This window comes from Budorcas taxicolor, chromosome 1, assembly GCF_023091745.1.
Source record: "Budorcas taxicolor isolate Tak-1 chromosome 1, Takin1.1, whole genome shotgun sequence".
NCBI classification, from domain to species: domain Eukaryota; kingdom Metazoa; phylum Chordata; class Mammalia; order Artiodactyla; family Bovidae; genus Budorcas; species Budorcas taxicolor.
In genome coordinates, this window is record NC_068910.1 from 186,390,081 (window position 1) to 186,410,566 (window position 20,486).

Sequence of the window (20,486 nt, forward strand, 5' to 3'; positions counted from 1 at the left end):
GATGCCATCCAGCCATCGGATCCTCGGTCATCCCCTTCTCCTCCTGCCCCCAATCCCTCCCAGCATCAGAGTCTTTTCCAATGAGTCATCTCTTCGCATGAGGTAGCCAAAGTACTGGAGCTTCAGCTTGAGCATCATTCCTTCCAAAGAAATCCCAGGGTTAATCTCCTTCAGAATGGACTGGTTGGATCTCCTTGCAGTCCAAGGGACTCTCAAGTGTCTTCTCCAACACCACAGTTCAAAAGCATCAATTCTTCGGCGCTCAACCTTCTTCACAGTTCAACTCTCAAATCCATACACGACCACAGGAAAAACCATAGCCTTGACTAGATGGACCTTAGTCGGCAAAGTAATGTTTCTGCTTTTGAATATGCTATCTAGGTTGGTCATAACTTTGCTTCCAAGGAGTAAGCGTCTTTTAATTTCATGGCTGCAGTCACCATCTGCAGTGATGTTGGAGCCCCAAAAAATAAAGTCTGACACTGTTTCCCCATCTATTTCCCAAGAAGTGATGGGACCAGATGCCATGATCTTCGTTTTCTGAATGTTGAGCTTTAAGCCAACTTTTTCAGTCTTCTCTTTCACTTTCATCAAGAGGCTTTTTAGTTCCTCTTCACTTTCTGCCATAAGGGTGGTGTCATCTGCATATCTGAGGTTATTGATATTTCTCCTGGCAATCTTGATTCCAGCTTGTGCTTCTTCCAGTCCAGTGTTTCTCATGATGTACTCTGCATGTAAGTTAAATAAGCAGGGTGACAATATACAGCCTTGATGGACTCCTTTTCCTATTTGGGACCAGTCTGTTGTTCCATGTCCAGTTCTAACTGCTGCTTCCTGACCTGCATACAGATTTCTCAAGAGGCAGGTTAGGTGGTCTGGTATTCCCATCTCTTTCAGAATTTTCCACAGTTTATTGTGATCCACATAGTCAAAGGCTTTGGCATAGTCAATAAAGCAGAAATAGGTGTTTTTCTGGAACTCTCTTGCTTTTTCCATGATCCAGCGGATGTTGGCAATTTAATCTCTAGTTCCTCTGCCTTTTCTAAAACCAGCTTGAACATCAGGGAGTTCATGGTTCACGTATTGCTGAAGCCTGGCTTGGAGAATTCTGAGCATTACTTTACTAGCATGTGAGATGAGTGCAATTGTGCAGTAGTTTGAGCATTCTTTGGCATTGCCTTTCTTTGGGATTGGAATGAAAACTGACCTTTTCCAGTCCGGTGGCCACTGCTGAGTTTTCCAAATTTGCTGGCATATTGAGTGCAGTACTTTCACAGCATCATCTTTCAGGATTTGAAATAGCTCAACTGGAATTCCATCACCTCCACTAGCTTTGTCCGTAGTGATGCTTTCTAAGGCCCACTTGACTTCACATTCCAAGATGTCTGGCTCTAGATGAGTGATCACATCATCATGATTATCTGGGTTGTGACGATCTTTTTTGTACAGTTCTTCTGTGTATTCTTGCCACCTCTTCTTAATATCTTCTGCTTCTGTTAGGTCCCTACCATTTCTGTCCTTTATTGAGCCCATCTTTGCATGAAATGTTCCCTTGGTATCTCTAGTTTTCTTGAAGAGATCTCTAGTCTTTCCCATTCTGTTCTTTTCCTCTATTTCTTTGCACTGATCGCTGAAGAAGGCTTTTTTATCTCTTCTTGCTATTCTTTGGAACTCTGCATTCAGCTGCTCATATCTTTCCTTTTCTCCTTGGCTTTTCGCTTCTATTCTTTTCACAGCTATTTGTAAGGCCTCCCTGGACAGCCATTTTGCTTTTTTGCATTTCTTTTCCATGGGGATGGTCTTAATCCCTGTATCCTGTACAATGTCATGAACCTCATTCCATAGTTCATCAGGCACTCTATCTATCAGATCTAGGCCCTTAAATCTATTTCTCACTTCCACTGTATAATCATAAGGGATTTGATTTAGGTCATACCTGAATGGTCTAGCGGTTTTCCCTAGTTTCTTCAATTTGAGTCTGAATTTGACATTAAGAAGTTCATGATCTGAGCCACAGTCAGCTCCTGGTCTTGTTTTTGTTGACTGTATAGACTTTCTCCATCTTTGGCTGCAAAGAATATAATCAATCTGATTTCGGTGTTGACTATCTGGTGATGTCCATGTGTAGAGTCTTCTCTTGTGTTGTTGAAAGAGGGTGTTTGCTATGACCAGTGCGTTTTCTTGGCAAAACTCTATTAGTCTTTGCCCTGCTTCATTCCGCATTCCAAGAGCAAATTTGCCGGTTACTCCAGGTGTTTCTTGACTTCCTACTTTTGTATTCCAGTCCCCTGTATTGAAAAGGACATCTTTTTTGGGTGTTAGTTCTAAAAGGTCTTGTAGGTCTTCATAAAACTGTTCATCTTCAGTTTCTTCTGTGTTACTGGTTGGGGCATAGACTTGGATAACTGTGATATTGAATGGTTTACCTTGGAAACGAACAGAGATCATTCTGTCGTTTTTGAGATTGCATCCAAGTACTGCATTTCGGACTCTTTTGTTGACCATGATGGCTACTCCATTTCTTCTGAGGGATTCCTGCCCACAGTAGTAGATATAATGGTCATCTGAGTTAAATTCACCCATTCCAGTCCATTTTAGTTTGCTGATTCCTAAAATGTCGATGTTCACTCTTGCCATCTCCTGTTTGACCACTTCCATTTTGCCTTGATTCATGGACCCGACATTCCAGGTTCCTATGCAATATTGCTCTTTACAGGATTGGACCTTGCTTCTATCACCAGTCACATCCACAACTGGGTATTGTTTTTGCTTTAGCTCCATCCCTTCATTCTTTCTGGAGTTATTTCTCCACTGATCTCCAGTAGCATATTGGGCACCTAATGCTCTTCGGGAGTCCTCTTTTGGTATCCTATCATTTTGCCTTTTCATACTGTTCATGGGGTTCTCAAGGCAAGAATACTGAAGTGGCTTGCCATTCCCTTCTCCAGTGGACCACATTCTGTCAATGTATTGATTTGACGTAGGTTTTAATAATTCAGAATGGAACCCACAGAATTCCTTGTTTGGAATAATACTAGAGAAGTTCTCAACAGATTCATCACGTGATCAGGTTTAATTTCAACCATATGATGAAAGAAATAAATATGAAAAACTGATACTATAAAAAATGGAAGAAAATATGGAAAATTATTTTGTAATTATAATATGTGGAAAGACTTTCTAAAATATAGTACAAACCTAGAAATGTAAGCGTTAATGGCTGATTAAAACAGTATTGTAGGAGGAGAGAATTTGCCTGGCAGAAATCAGAGTCAAAACAAAGGTCAAATGATAAATAGTAAATGCGAGGAATCCTGGGTGTTCATTGGAAGGACTGATGTTGAAGCTGAAACTCTAATACTTTGGCCACCTGATGCGAAGAGCTGACTCATTTGAAAAGACTCTGATGCTGGTGAAGATTGAGGGCAGGAGGAGAAGGGGATGACAGAGGATGAGATGGTTGGATAGCATCATCAACTCAATAACATGGGTTTGGGTGGACTCCAGGAGTCGGTGATGGACAGGGTGGCCTGGTGTGCTGCGGTTCATGGGGTTGCAAAGAGTTGTACATGACTGAGCGACTGAACTGAACTGAAATGGGAGGAAATTTTTGACCCAGAAATTCTTTTTTAAATTCACTCTACAGATACAATCTTACATATATGAAATTACTTATGTACATCATCATCAATTGCAGCTTTTTTAGTACAGTGTTAGATTGGAAATAATTTAATATCTCCATTAGTATCAGTCAGTTCAGTTCAGTTCAGTCGCTCAGTCTTGTCTGACTCTTTGTGACCAAATTATGGTTCATTCATATGATGGAATATTCTGCTGCTGGATTCCATTTGAAAATATCTCAAAGATATGTAAAAGTTTTTAAAATGATGAAAAAAATTAATTGCAAAAATAGCAAGAAAACAAAATGGCAGTAAGCACATGTCTATCAATAATTATTTGAGTGTAAGTGGATTAAATTCTCCAATCTAAATATGTAAAGTGGCTGAATAATTTAACAAAAAAAGACTAAGAATTATCTAATGTTGCCTGCAAGAGACTCATGTAGATAGAAGGAAACACACAAACCAAAAATAAAGGGATAGAAAAATATATCCCATGTAAATGGAAACCAAAAAAAAACTGGAGTAGCTGTACTTATATTAGACAATGTAGACTTTAACACAAAGACTGTAATAAGAAACAGAAAAGATTCTACATAATGATAAATGGGGGAGTCAACAAGAAGGTACATCATTTGTAATTATTTATGCACTCAATATAAGAGCACCTAAATATGTGAAGCAAATTTTAATGGACATAAAGGGAGAAATAAACAGTAATACAATAAGAGTAGGAGACTTTAATACCCTGTTTAATCAATCATTAGATCATCTAGACTGAAAAATCAATAATGAAACATCAACCTTAAATTACATGTTAGATCAGATATTTACAGAAAATTCCATCTAAAAGCAACAGAATTCCTATGAAGTGCATATGGGACATTTTCCAAGACAGGTCATGTGTTAGGTCACAAGACAAATCTTAATTCATCTGTTGTTGTTCAGTTGCCCAGTTGTGCCTGACTGTTTGTGAACCTACGGACTGCAGCACGCCAGGCTGTCCTTCCCTCTCACCTCCCAGAGTTTGCCCAAGTTCATGTTTATTGTATCATTGCAGATGGAGAAGAGGGTGTAGAGGATGAGATGGCTGAATGGCATCACTGATGCAATAATACATTGAAGAGTATTCAAATCATATCAAACATCTTTTCCAGCCACAATGGTATTAAGGCAGAAATTAATTACATGAAGAAAAATGGAAAATTCACAAGTATATAGAGATTAAACAACATGTTATTGAACAAGCAATGTGTCTAAGAAGAAATCAAAAGAGAGAGAAAATATACCTTGAGACAAAAATGGAAATGTACCATTCAAAATTCTATCTACTAACTTGGAGCTTCATTTGTTCTCTACTTCTGGTTCTTTGAGTTGTAAAGTTAGGTTGTTGTTTGAGACTTTGCTTGATTCTTGAGGTTGGCATTTATCACTATGAGCTTCCTTCTTAGAACTACTTCTTCTGTCTAATGGGCTAATTCAGTTTCCTAGTAATCTGTCTTTTAAAGTTAGTTTATTTTTTAAACTATGATTTTATTATTTATTTATTTTTGGTTGCACTGGGTCTTCATTGCTTTGTGCAGCATTTCTCTAGTTGCAGTGAGGAGGAGTTACTCTTGCAGTGTGGGAGCACCTCACTGTGGTGGCTTTTCTTGTGGAGCCTGGGCTCTAGGCCTGCAGGCTTCAGAGTTGCAGTTGGTGGGCTCAGTAATTGTGGCACAGGGCTTAGTTGCTCCGTGGCATATGGAATATTCCTGGACCAGGAATTGAGCCTGGGTCTCCTGCTTCGGCTGGCGGATTCTTAAACACTGTGCCCCAGGGACCTCCTCCTAGTAATCTCTTATATGGCAGCTTCAACTTGTTAGCCAGTGTGAGGAACTAGCAAGTTGTGGGGTAGTATTCTGAACTGCCAAAATACAGAAGATGCCATAAAACTCTCAAGGCAGGTGAGGAGGAGCTGCTGTACAGATTAATTGTGTTCATTTTACGCTATGTGGGTACAATGGGAAATGCCCTTCTTTAAAATTATGTAATTATAATGTGTTCATGGCAACATGGAATGAGAGAAGCAAATGTTTCAGTGTACTTGAGGATGATGAATGAAAATTGGGTCTTCTGTTTCGTTTTCAGCCCTGCCACACTTTATCAGATCTGCTTTTAATTTTGCATCCCAGATTGATTTATTCTCATTCCTTTAGGTTAGGCAAGATTCTTTTAAAAGATTTTTTTTTGTTTTCCATTATAGGGAAGTAGGGTTCATCTTGGCTTAGGCACGTCACCCTTACAACTTTGTTTCAGATGGACCACAAGTGCATCTCAGGGTGGCCTCTGACCTTGGACAACTGTTCTGTTTGTTTTCAATTGTAGGTGAATTAGCAGGAATGTATTATCTCAGTCCCTGCTGTTTCATTTTGGTAATCAACTTTATTATTGACACCCTTTGATTATGAGTTTAGGAGATATTTTTAGTGCCTATGCAAAACATGGAATAAAGAACAATAGATCAGATTGTATCAAATGCAATAATCTATTTGAACAAACTACACAACCTTGAGACCAGATTTCTGGCAGGCAGTTCATAGTCTCTGCTGAAGGATTTGGCCAGCAGATGGGTTACACCATCGCACTCAAAGGAGGTTCTCATTACCAGTGTCTTTCTATTTTGGAGGTTGCTGTAACATTTAAACCATTGGAATTCAACAGATTGGAGCTGCTGTGTCTGTGAAGAGGGCTGATCCTTTTTCCTTTAACTTTAAAATTACACTCAAGGTATGCATTTCCTAACTTTTGAAGAGATCAGTTGTGTTCTCCAAGTCATAAATTCTGGACTATGATTCTGTATTAGTTCTATAAATACTTGTAAAGATAGGAAACATTGCATTTTCAAAACAGTCCATTCATTCTGGGTGCTTTTTTTTTTTTGTTCATCACATGGTTTAAAATTTATTTATTTATTTTTTTTGGATCCTTATTTTTTATTTATTTATTTTTTTCTTATTGTTTTACTTTATTTTACCTTACAATACTGTATTGGTTTTGCCATACATTGACATGAATCCACCATGGGTGTACATGCATTCCCAAACATGAACCCCCCTCCCACCTCCCTCTGGGTGCTTTTTTTAAAACAAACTTTTAAATTTCTATTGGAGTATAGCCTATTAATAGTGTTGTGATAGTTTCAGGTGAAACAGCGAAGGAACTCAGCCATACATATACATATAACCATTCTCCCACAAACTCCCCTCCCATCTAGGCTACTACAAACATTCTGGGTACTTTTAATTGTACTTCATATTTAATATGACCTGAATGTTTGTGTCCACCCAAAATTTGTATGTTGAAATCCTAATCCACAAAGGTGGGACCTTTGGAGGATGCTTAAGTCTTGAGGGAAGAGTTATGATGACTTTGATTAGCATTTTTATAAAATAGCTTCTGAAGATACCCCAGCCCCTTTCACCATGTTAAAATTATGAAGGCACTTATAGTATGAGATATTTGATCCTATTTGTGAGAAAGATATTCATTAAGTCTACTTAAGCTTATCAATGTTTATTCTTATTTGCCTTATATAACACAGTTCTCATAGATGAAAGCATTTCATCAAATAGGCATGTTTACTAGTCAACAGGTATGTAACTACAATGATCTGAACATTTGTGTCCCCATCAAATTTATGTGTTGAAATTCTCACCGCCACTATCCAAGGATGATAGTATTAGCAGGTGAGGACTTTGGGAAAGACTTAGGTCATGAGGGTAGAGCTGTCATGAATGGGATTAGTTTTCTTATAAAAGAGACTCCCTAGGGACTTCCCTGGTGGTCCAGTGGCTGAGATGCCATGTTCCCAGTGCAGAAGGCTCAGGTTCAATCTTTGGTCAGGGAACTAGATCCTGCATGCTACAACTAAGAGTTTGCATGCCATAACTAAGACCTGGGTGAAGCCAAATAAATAAATATTTAAAAAGAGAGAGAGAGACCCCAGAGGGTCCCTAGGCCCCTCCTCATGTGAGGACATGAGAAAAGGCACTGGCTATGAACTGAGAAGAGAGGTACTTCTGAGGAGTGGAAGTTGTCTCAGTGCACTTTGACCTTCTGGTGCCCAGGACCTCTGGAAGTCTTAATCTGATCCTGTTTTGCTCGATATATGGTGTTGATCTTCTGGTTCTAGAAGAGTTTATCCTAACTTAATGTTCTCCTGGACCATTTGTCATCCAGGCTGTTACACATAACTAGCAATACTCAACCTCTGTAGTCCCACTACCCATACTGCTAGGGTGACCAACTCATCCTGGACTTTTCAAGTGTTAAAACTGAAGGCCCTGTGTTCTGGGAACCTTTTTAGTCCTGAACAGACTGGGATGGTTGGTTACCCTACATGCTACCCTTCCCCCACTACGCCCCAGCTCATCTCATTTGCTTTATGTCTGTGTGTTGTTCAGCGTAGGGCTTCGTATGTGACTCAATGGTAAAGAATCTGCCTGCCAATGCATGAGATGCAGGTTCAATCCCTGGGTCGGGGAGATCCCCTAAGTAGGAAATGGCAACCTGCTCCAGTATTCTTGCCTGGAATATTCCATGGAAGGAGGAGCCTGGCAGTCTGCAGTCCATGGGGTTGAAAAGAGTTGGGCATGACGTAGTGACTGAGAACATTGTCCAGAGTGGGCTGTAGAACCACATCCATCTAAATACTAATGTGTGAAGATGTTCCCTTTGTAGCATTAATGCTTGGAAGTTATTTTTTTCTTTAAGCCTTTCCTCTCTCCCTTTTTTCCTACAGAAATACCAAGGAATCCTCTGATGTCTCTTTGACATATCCTTTTTAGGTTTTTTCCCTCATTGAAATTGTGGCGTGAATTGCTCTTGAGGAATTTTGGTCTCTTGAATTTCTTTCAACAATTCCACAAAATAAAATGTGTTTTCTTGCCACCTAGACTCCATGACTTCAGTTTGTCACAGGGTTTAAGTGACTCAGTGCTTAAAAAAAGCAACAAAATTGTGTAATGAAACCTAGAAAAGCCACTTTTTTTTTTTAGTAATTAAGAATCATCAATTCCAGTCCTAGGCTGATTACCACCAATTGCAGGTTCTTGGACAAGTCTGATTTTCTCTTCAGGTCTTCCTTCCCTATTAAAAAAAAAAAGTAGATTTTGCTAGACTAAACTCTGGGATCACAGTTTACGTTAAAATGAAATGATTCTCATATGTATACCTATGTTGATGTTTGACAGAAAACAGCAAAATTCTGTAGAGCAATTATCCTTCAATTAAAAAAAAAATGAAATGATTCTCAACCAGTAGAGAAGCAGGGTGTGATTGTCTTATCTATTAAATATTTCCTTTATGGAGCCTATTTGGAGTCTTTTCTGTATCTCTCTAGCCTGGCCTCTGAACCCAGAATCTAATAGTCAGGTATCAGATATATAATCAGTTAGGCCCATAGTGCCTCTTTCAGATGAAGACTTGCTGCCTGTAGCTAGAAGCATAATGGGTAAGCTCTCCCCAAGACAATTCCCAGGCTCCCCAATTCAGTAGGAGGATTCAAATGATTCAGCATATCGTCATATTGACAGCTATGACTGTTTACATTGAAAGAATACCAAGCAAAGTGAGCAAAGGGAAAAAGCACATAGGCAAAGTCCAGGGAAACCAGACACAGGTTCCAAGAGTCTTTTCTCAGGGGAGTCAACAGCAACTAGTTGTGACCACACATGTGAAAATTATTTATCGGAACCGCTTGTTAGAGACTTACTTAGAGACTTGTTAGAGACGTAAGTTTTTATTCAGGGCTGGTCACAGAGGCAACTTCTGTACCAGATATCCCAACTCCTAGAAGGAAAGCTGGTGTTCAGCACAGATACCTTGTTTGTACAATTCAGATACAATGAGCTGTTCTTATTTGGGAATGATGGAAATCGTCTCCAAAGTCAGCTTTCCAGATGCCAGTTGGGGATCAACACTGTAAAGTAAGATTGAAGTCTTAGGCTTGCTGTGTTATCTCTTCTGTACATGTAATAAAACATTTTGCTTCCAGTCTCTTGACCTCTCACCACCAAGTGAGGCACAGGAAACATTGGAAAGAAATGGACAGTGAGAAATAACTGAAATTCCACATTCTACTATGCTGGTAACTTGGGTGACTTTGGCTAAGTTAAACTACTTAACCTTAGTTTTTTCATCTGTGAATTGGATATAATAATGCAAACTACACAGGGATTTTGCCAGGAACAAATTATTTTGTACATCCAAACAATCTGCCTGCAGTGTGGTAGACCCAGGTTCAATCCCTGGGTTGGGAAGATCCCCCTGGAGAAGGAAATGGCAAACCACTCCAGTATTCTTGCCTGGAGAGTTCCATGGACAGAGGAGCCTGGCAGGCTACACTCCATAGGGTTGGAAACAGTCAGACATGACTGAAGGGACTTAACATGCACGAATGCACAGATAAAACATAACATCCATTGTTCCTGAATCTGCTCATTCAACAAAATATTTATGTTAAGAATCGACTTCATGCTAAACACTATGATAGGCCCTGGAGATATCGGGCTGAGCAAAAAACATCCTGCTTTTTTGGTATTTACAGTCTAGTTGGGGAAAGAGACTCTAATCTCAAATAATAACTGTACAAATTAATATAAAATTATAGTTTGTCATAAAGTGCTCCAAAAGAGAGGTAGAGAATGCAGTGGGACTGTATAATGGGCATTGACCTGCTTGAGTAGGTCAGAGAACATTCCCCTGAGAAAATGGCATATATATAAGACTCCCAATGAGTTGAATAGGCAGTGGCTACTTCAAGAGATCAGAGGAGACATTAGGTAAAGGCTTTGCAGCCACAATTATCTTCAGGGTGGGAGGGAGCAGGGCATTGTTGGAAACAGAAAAAAGGCCTGCAGTTGGAGGAGAGAGAGCAAAATGGAGAATAAGATCAGAGAAGATAGAGGTAGTCAAGAACTTTGAGGTAATGGAGCTTGGTCACCATTCTAAGAGTAATGGAAAGTAATTTAAGGATGTTTAGCAATGGGGTGACATGGTTAGATATTTAAGGGTTTTGAAAAGATAAGTCTGCCTTGTACAGATATGATTGGAGTGGGTGTAGTGAGGGTTAGGAGGGTGTTGTGGAAATGGACTAGTCATAACTTGAGTAAACTTGCTTGGAGATGGAGAGAAATGAAAAGACTTGAGAAGGTGTATGTACAGTTTCTATATTACTTTAATAAACAGCTTCCACTTGAACTGTTTTTACATAGATTTTTTTTCCCCACTACAGTTGCTATCCACCCCCAGCCTTTATCAGTAAGGGTTACATTCCAAGAACCCTAGTGGATGCCTGAAACTGTGGATAGTCCCAAACCCTATATGTACTGTTTTTTCCTATACATATTACATATCTATGATGAAGTTTAATTTATAGGTTAGGCACAGTAAGAGATTAACAACAATAATTAATAATAGAATAGTTATAACAATATAATACAGGTTATGTGAATGTGATCTTTCAGAATATCTTATTTATAAACTTAATACTTTTTCTATATTAATAAGGATTTACCGTGCACTGTGGCTGTGTCTTTTACAGTTTGAAGTGAGAAAGTTAATCTAGCATGCATTTCTTTTTCTTTCTTCACAATTTCGCAGATAGAGGATTTGTTCTTAGTGTAGATCTTAGAAACCTCAGCTTTTTTTTTTTCCTTATGAAGTCAGAACTTTCACCTTTTCATTTAAAGGAAGCACTTTTTGGCTCTCTTTGGTGTATTTGAATTGCCAGCATTACTAGTCTTGCGCTTTGACGCCATAAGGATGACTTATGGCCAAGTCACCCTTATAGCCCCAAAGTAGAAGTCAAATAAGGGTGACTTGAAGACAAGCACTGTGATGCTGTGACAGTGGATCTGATAGCTGAGACAATTACTAACTGACTAACTGATGAGATACACTGGACAGGGGGATGATTCAGGTCACGGGTCAGGGAGAGCAGGATGGCAAGAGATTTTACCACGGTACTGCGAAGTGAAATATTTTCTGCCATATTGATGAGCAAGAAATGTCACAGCTATCAGCGATTCCAGCCCTCCAAATGTGAATGAGAGCTCCCAAAAGGGAACACAATGCCTGTGATCCTGCAGATGCTGTCACCCCCCTATGGTGATTGATGAGAAGCTGGAGGGAGGTGATGCAAGAAGCTGCCATCCATCATATCTGCCACCCCTTAAGGTGAACAAGGAATCAAGGACATAAACAATCAGGAAACAAGATTTGGCCCTAGATCACGGAGGTGCATAGGGAGGAAATGAATTCAGTGAGCTCAGAGGATTGCCTCTTTCCATACACAGAGAAACGCTAGATACCTTAGCTTGATATCTGGTTTCCCTTATTTAACAATAATCTTTGATGGTCTTTGCTGAAAACTTGTATATAGCCTGCTTCCCCACCCTGCCTCCTTGGAGCATACTCTCAGGGCTACAGTCTCCCAGGCCTGGAGTCCTTAACATTCCAACCAAATTCTCTGCTTTCAGGTTGTAACTGATTTTTTAGTCAATTCTACTCAGTATGTGTACAGTTTAACAAATGAATTATTTATTTTGAGAATTTTCCATTTAATATTTTCAAACCGTGATTGACCCATGGGTGACAGAAACCATGGATAAAGGGACAGTGCTATACCAGTATGATGAAATCTTGAAAGTTGAAAGACATTTGTAGGGGTGTGGATGGACCTAGAGACTGTCATATGTAGTGAAATAAGTCATAAAGAGGAAAACAAATATTATATATGTGGAATCTAGAAAAATGGTATAGATGAAATTATTTGCTAAATAGAAGTAGAGACACAGGCATGGAAAACAAACCTATGGACAAGAAGAGGGAAAGAGAGTGGTGGGATGAATTGAGAGGTTGGGATTGACATATATACATGATTATGTATAAAAATAGGTAACTGATGATAATCTAGTGGAGGTGAAGGAATTCTAGCTGAGCTATTTCAGATCCTAAAAGATGATGCTGTGAAAGTACTACACTCAATATGCCAACAAATTTGAAAAACTCAGCAGTGGCCACAGGACTGGAAAAGGTCAGTTCATTCCAGTCCCAGTAAAGGGCAATGCCAAAGAATGTTCAAACTGCTGCACAATTGCACTTGTTTTAGCAAGGTAATGCTCAAAATCCTTCAAGCTAGGCTTCAACAGTACGTGAACTGAGAACTTCCAGATGTATAATCTGGATTTAGAAAAGGCAGAGGAACCAGAGTCCAAATTGCCAGCATCTGTTGAATCATAGAAAAGGCAAAAGAATTCCAGAAAACATCTATTTCTGCTTCACTGACTATGCTAAAGCCTTTGAATATGTGGATCACAACAAACTGTGGAAAATTCTTAAAGAGATGAGAATACCAGACCACCTTACCTGAGGTCAAGACAATAGTTAGAACCAGACATGGAACAATGGACTGGTTCAAAATTGGAAAAGAAGTATGTCAAGGCTGTATATTTGTTTGTTTAACTTATATGCAGAGTACATCATGCACAATGGTAGGCTGGATAAAGCACAACCTGGAATCAAGATTGCAGGGAGAAATATCAATAACCTCAGACATACAGATGATATCACCCTTATGGCAGCAGCGAAGAACTAAAGACTTCTTGATGAAGGTGCAAAAGTAGAGTGAAAAAGCTGACTTAAAACTCAACATTCCAAAAGGTAAGATCAGGGTATCCGGTCCATTCACTTCATGGCAAATACATGGGGAAACAATGGAAGTAGTGACAGACTATTCTTGGGCTCCAAAATTACTGCAGATGGTAACTGCAGCCTTGAAAATAAAGGACAGTCACTGCTTGGAAGAAAAGTTATGACCAACCTAGACAGCATATTAAAAAGCAGAAACATTACTTTGCTGACCTATGTCCGTAAAGTCAAAGCAATGGTTTTTCCACTAGTCATATATGGATGTGAGAGTTGGACCATAAAGAAGGCTGGGTGCTGAAGAATTGAAGCTTTTGAACTGTGGTATTGGAGAAGACTTTTGAGAATTCCTTGGACAGCAAGGAGCTCAAACCAGTTAATGCTAAAGGAAATGAACCCTGAATATTCATTTGAAGGACTGCTGCTGAAGCTGAAGCTCCAATGCTTTAGCCACCTGTTACGAAGAGCCAACTCATTAGAAAAGACCCTAATGCAGGAAAAGATTGAAGGCAGGAGAGAAGGGGACAACCGAGGACGAGATGGTTGAATGGCATCACTGACTGAATGATGACGGACAAGAGTTTGAGCAAGCTCCAGGAGATGATGAAGAAAAGGGAAGCCTGACATGCTACAGTCCATGGGGCTCAAAGAATCTGACAGGCCTGAGCCACTGAACAGCAACAACAACAAATGAGAATCTACTCTATAGTTCAGGGAGCTCTATTCAGTGCTCTGTGGTGACTTAAAAAAGAGAGGATATATCTATGCATATATCTGATTCACTTTGTTGTATTTTAGAAAGTAACACAACATTGTAAGCAACTGTACTCCAATAAAATTTAATTAATAATAAAAAAGAGATATTCAGTTCTTGAATAAATAACTGGTAGAGATGGAGATTAAGTTATATAACTTGCTGAGATTTGCATTTCAACAACAACCTCCCTTACACATTTATCTTTTGAGGAGAAAAAGTAAGATACTGTCTAACACATATGTAGTATCATCCACTTTATATATATTAACTCATCAACCATCACAGCAAGCCTATCAGGTGCTATTATTACATATATATTATAAGTGAGAAACATGAGGCACAGAGTTTAAGTAATTGACCAATTTCAAACAAGTAATAAGTGGTAGGTCTGAGACTGGAACCCATATAGTTTGTTGTCAGATCCATATGGCCAACCACAGTGGCAAACTATAATGTTTAGGCCAAATCTGGCCCATAACTGTTTTTATGCAGCCAGCCAGAAAACCTAGAAAAAAAATTTTTTTTTTAAATTTTAAAAATGTTTTAAAGAAGAAAGGAAAAAGGAGAATCGTGACAGATTGAATATAGACTACAAAGCCTAAAATATTTACTATTTGAACTTTTACAGTGAAAGTTTGCTGGCTCTTACAGTAACCATTCCTAGAAAATGTGTTCCTTGAATAGAAAGTTGAGCACCACTGAGTTTTATAGATGAAAGATACTTCTTTCATAAAATGAGTTATAGCAGAGTAAGGGCAATGTACTCAGGGGTAGAATTTCTTTTTTTTTTAATTTAAAATTAAGACTGAGTGTAGAGAAAGTTTCTTGGGAAGATGGGAAATTTATCCCTCTGAGTAAGATCAAAGGTAGCTGGGCTGGTGCTGAGTTACTGAATGTGCTGCCTGTCATTAAGACAATGAATTTCAGCTGGATTTATGGGCTGATCGAAGAATCATTTGGAGACAGGACATATCAGCCAAAAACTTCTTATTTTAAAGCTATGATTTGTTTTTGGAAAGAAAATTTAGATCAGCACTAAAAATTGATAAATTCTGTTATTAAATCAACATCTAGAGGAAAAAAACATGACTCTAACAATGCATTTTTCTTCCAAAGTTGTAAATTCATTAAGAGAGAACATAGTGTGGCTTTTGTTTGTTTGTTTGTTTTTGCCTTTCTAAATAAATTGTCTTGATTTTTGGAGAGATTGTTATTCATCTAAATTTTTCTAGAGAGCTAAATATTAAGCCACTAAAATATTTATTAAACCTACTATAGTGCTAGGTATTTTGGTGGACTTTATATATATGATTATAGAAAGATTTTTTTTTTTTTGGCTCTGATGTGATTTTCATTTGATAAATGGTTCTCATCGACCACACTCTATTGATGCATTACATGTTTCTTGCTCATGGTAACTGCATTAATCCACTTTCTGACAGAGTCAGACCATGGCTCTAGAGGTTATATTTGGCCAGAGTTGAGCTTATCTTTTCTTTATCACATTTTTAGACTGGTTTTGTTAGTGGTTGATGGGCGCCCATTTTTCAGGCCCATTTTCTCAATATCTCACTTGATCCTTTTGGTTGTTGTGGGTGGATTGGGTAAGGTACTAATTATAGTTGTTTAAATTATAATATTCTTTGTTTAGAAAATTTCTCTCTATTCCATTTTTCCTTTTCAGACTGTTAAAACAAGTTTTATACTGAATATTTTTCAGATTGGAATATTATCGATTATGCTTTTTAATTGTAGGAATTTCCAAACATATGTAAATGGAATTCAGTTTTAACCATCATCATATGTGGGCAGTCTTGTTTAATTTTTTATCTTCCTCCTCCATTGCCTCCTATCTACCCCTAAAAATTTTAAAACAGATCACAAACACTATATTTTTTCATTGGGTAAATACTTAAGTATTTGCCTCTAAATTATAAGGACTCTAAAAAATATCAGTACCATTATTATCATGCTAAAAATGAGCAGTAGTTTCTTAACATTAACACATATAAGTTAATGTTCAGATTGCCTAATTTTCTCACAGATACCTTATTGGCAGTCGACTTTTCACATCAGGACCCTAATAAAGGCAGTGATGTATGTTTGGTTGCATTGTCTCTTAATTCTGGTGGGATATAGTATGCTAGTTTCCCTTTCCTCTTTTTCTCTTTTGACATTGATTCTGGAGATCAGTTGATCTTCTGTCCTAATACTTCTGGTAAACTTGTGTTATGGATTTTACTGGAATCTGAATTATGTGTTAAATGTAGGTTAAAGTTTTTAACAAGAATATGTCATAAGACGGTGGTCAAGTTGAACTGGTGAACTACTGGCTGGCAAGAACTTGTGAGTGGTACATGTCAGCCCTTTCTTCTTTTACTTCCCCTAGTTGAGTAAGATTTATTTTCCTCATAGTTATGATACTAATAGCAGGTAAGAAGAAACAAACATTTGTATGTAATGTTATTGAGGAGACCTTTCTTTGATGAAATTACTTATTACTTGGTTTTACTTTCTTGCAATTAGCAGTAATACTGTAACAACAGGAGTCCTTATTTGGCATAGGATTGCCAGACACAGTCAGGCTACATATTTTTAGTTTTGCCTTCTGAGTCATTAGATTAGGTAATATTTCTGTCTGTCTGAGGGTCTGGCCAACATTACTTTCCTATTAAGGATGGTGAAATCCTTGCTGTTAATTTTGTGCTGAAAATTGTAAGTATAAAAATCCATCTAGGCAAAATCTGTAAACTTATAGCTAATACTCTGATTTATGTAGAAAAAGCTAATAAAGAAAGCTGTCTTTAAACATAGTCATTTTATGACAGTGAAAGGACTTAAAAAAGTATTTCCTTTACTCTTATGAATTAGAATCTAGTATTCTTTTATTCAGAATTTATTGTGAATGATAATATGTCAAGTTTTCTTAATTGATTAAGCCCTGTTTGAAACTTTACAAATGAAATTTTGTTTTTTAAAAAAGAATAATTTATTGGAAAAGTACTTTTAATTTATTGGAAAAGTGCTGACAGCTTTATTGAAAATAACTTTTATTTTTGCTTGAATATCTGTTTCTCATAATGGTAGAAGTTATGTGAGAAATATGAATTTGTAGAAAAATATATAAGAATGTTAATATTTATCTTCATGGTAATGTTTTCCTTTTTGTTGATTGACTTGCTTGAATTGATTTCTTTATGTGTGTTACACTTATTTATATTTTGTTTATTTTCAAAATTTGATGATTACCTTGGATCTTATGAAATAGTTTTTAATTGATTGTTATAATACATTAATGCTATGTATTTCATTTTCAATGGTTGTTTATTGTTTGGTGCTACTGCTACTACTGCTAAGTTGCTTCAGTTGTGTCCAACTCTGTGCGACCCCATAGACGGCAACCCACCAGGCTCCCCCATCCCTGGGATTCTCCAGGCAAGAACACTGGAGTGGGTTGCCATTTCCTTCTCCAATGCATGAAAGTGAAAAGTGAAAGTGAATTCGCTTTATTGTTTAGGAGATACTTTACACTGTAAATTTTTTCTTATTGATAACAGTAATTGAGAGTCAAATGACGTAACTCAGTGAGTGCTTGCTGCTGCTGCTGCTGCTGCTGCTGCTGCTGTTGCTGCTGCTGCTAAGTTGCTTCAGTCGTGTCCGACTCTGTGCAACCCCATAGACAACAGCCCACCAGGCTCCCCCGTCCCTGGGATTCTCCAGGCAAGAACACTGGAGTGGGTTGCCATTTCCTTCAATGCATGAAAGTGAAAAGTGAAAGTGAAGTCACTCAGTCGTTTCAGACTCTTAGTGACCCCATAATCTGCAGCCTACCAGGCTTCTCTGTCCATGGGATTTTCCAGGCAAGAGTACTGGAGTGGGGTGCCATTGCCCTCTCCGAACTCAGTGCTTAGAGCATCAAAAAGACATTTTGCTTTCTTAGTTAATTTTGCTTTCTTAGTCCACTGGCCCTCTGATACCCTAAGGTTAAGAAAGAAAATGCGCTAGTACCTTTGGCATTTTCTGATGCGTTTGTTTCTTTTTAGCATTTGTCCAACATGTCTTTTCCTGATAAGTATTTTTCCTTAATAGCTTCTGTAGGTAATTTGAGATGACTCCTTAAATCTGTTTTCTTCTATTAAGAAGAGGTGTTGTATTAGATTGAAAATAATAATCCATTATAAAATGATGACTCAAAGCTGTGTATTTACTAGGGCAGTGTTGATTTCGGTTCCTTTTATTCTTTAACAAAAAGCCAAAACACTGAAGGTGATATAAATGTGGATTTTATAGACTTCACATTTACAAACATTCTTTGATAAGAAAAATATTAAGATTCTGTTTCTAAGTATTTTTTCCCAATTTTGCATAATTTATTTGAAAAAGTTAAGGTTAATCTCATGATTGGATCTTTTTGTCTTGTATGTGTGCTTTGAGGAATGTAATTTCCTTCTGAACCTAACTGATGTTTGTATTCATCAGCAGTGATTTATAGGTGACAATGAAGCTGGTTGATCAGATAATATGTAGGAGAGTTGGTCTTTATAGATAAAACCTTCTGCAATTTTATGGAAGTGTTTCTCTTAGTGCTGAAATCCTCTGTTGAGGGCATGCTTTATCTTAAATATTAATATACTTTCTTACCATTAAAATAATTCATTGTTTGACAGTCTGTCATTTGGTAGTAATATAACCAATTTTAATTGCCTGGTTTTTCAACAGCTCTTTGTTTAGCCTCATGTAGACTGACAAACCAGAACATTCCCATGGGTTTAATGAGGTCTCTAGTCACTATAGTGATCTCTGTAAAGTGTGAGTAGTTAGCCTCTTGGTAAACTGTCTTATGTTATTCCCTCTGTCTTTGCAGATAAATTATTAGTCATAACTGTAGCAACAAAAGAAAGTGATGGATTCCATCGATTTATGCAATCAGCCAAATACTTCAATTATACTGTGAAGGTATGGTATATTTTTTAATTCATGGAGATTTTAGACTGTGTACCTGAAGTACATTTTTCATAGTGAGAACAATAGCAATAGCAACACGATCTATAATCCACAGGAGGGAGATGAAATTTGATTACATAATTGTCGTTAGTTTACACTTACTTGATTGTTTTAAAGATAGATTTCGGCCTTGTTAATACTCTGCCACTCAGACGATAATTTCCTAGTATTTGCTAATGCTTTGTATAAACATGTTGTATAAAACAACAGAAGGATATTTAGAAGGATACACACACACACACACACACACACACACACACACACACATATATATTTGTTTTGAGGAGTCTTGTATGGGTATAACATAATTAAGATTTGATAGTAATTTTTTTCACTTTGAAGTTTTTTCCTTTTGTAGTGGGTTTATCTACCTTGGTATGTTTCTTCATTTAGGAAAATTGGAAACATTACTGTGAAGCAGATACTTTTTCTATTCCATTATTGGAAGGTGCTTGTTTTTTGTTTGTTTTAGAGGAATTTAGTAACATTAAAAGGGCTTTATAACTTATCTCTAGGAGAATATCTTATTGATAAATGGTCAGAAGAAATGGTAAATTTGGTAGGACTAGTAAACTGAGCTATGAAAGACCTGCTTTGTTTTTTTTAAGTTATTTATTTTTTAACAGAAATGAGGCTCTGTCAGCTAAATCTTTTCCACATATAGAGGAGAAGAGAGAGATATCCCAAGGTCGGAAAACAAACAAATGAATTTAATACATTTACACAACAAAACAATAAAACTTAAAAAAAGCAAGGAGAGAGAGACTGCTTTTTGCTTAGGGAAAAGGTGAGCTGTTCTAGTATATAATGCACAAAAAAGATAATATTTGCTACATAACTGCTAGAAGAATAGGTACATATGTTAATGTAGAACAACTGTTAAAAGAAGCTAACTTTGCTAAAGAAGGAGATCTAGGTGTTTAGTATAGGATAAAGGAGAAATACATTAGAGAAGCTTGTTAGGATACAGAGGAAATACTGTAGTATTTCCTACATGGAAATGGAGAAAAATTATGGTAAAATAATTCTGAAATCCAATGAAGGACATTGTAAGGGTTCAGAATGGGGAGAGTGTGGAATATTTCTTATGTGTGAGACACTGTTAGGACCTTTATACATGGCATGCTGTTGATTCATTATATAAACCATGTAAGGTAGATATTACTTTGCTTATGAATGAGGAAACTTGCCCCAGGGCATAGAACTTTAAGGGGTCAAATCTTGGACCCCAGCACCCTTTGTCTGACTCTGGAGGTTTTGATCCTCCTGCTGTCTTTCCATTATATGATTTTGAAGTATGGACCCTAGACCACCAACACCAGCATCAGCTGGGAAATAGGACTGAGGTTTCTTAGGCTTCTCCCCACCTTCTGAATCATAGACTGGGAGCTGGACCCAGAAATCTGTTTTAAGAA

The 20,486-nt window shown here is 37.6% G+C and overlaps 1 protein-coding gene across 1 annotated transcript in view; it reads left to right on the forward strand.

Moving 5' to 3' along the window:
• PLOD2 (procollagen-lysine,2-oxoglutarate 5-dioxygenase 2) overlaps positions 1-20,486 on the forward strand; it is a 118,204-nt gene that overhangs the window by 35,044 nt on the left and 62,674 nt on the right. The window contains exon 2 of the mRNA XM_052638598.1: positions 18,932-19,023. Within this exon, the coding sequence (XP_052494558.1) occupies positions 18,932-19,023 (92 nt within the window). The remainder of the gene's footprint in view (positions 1-18,931; positions 19,024-20,486) is intronic.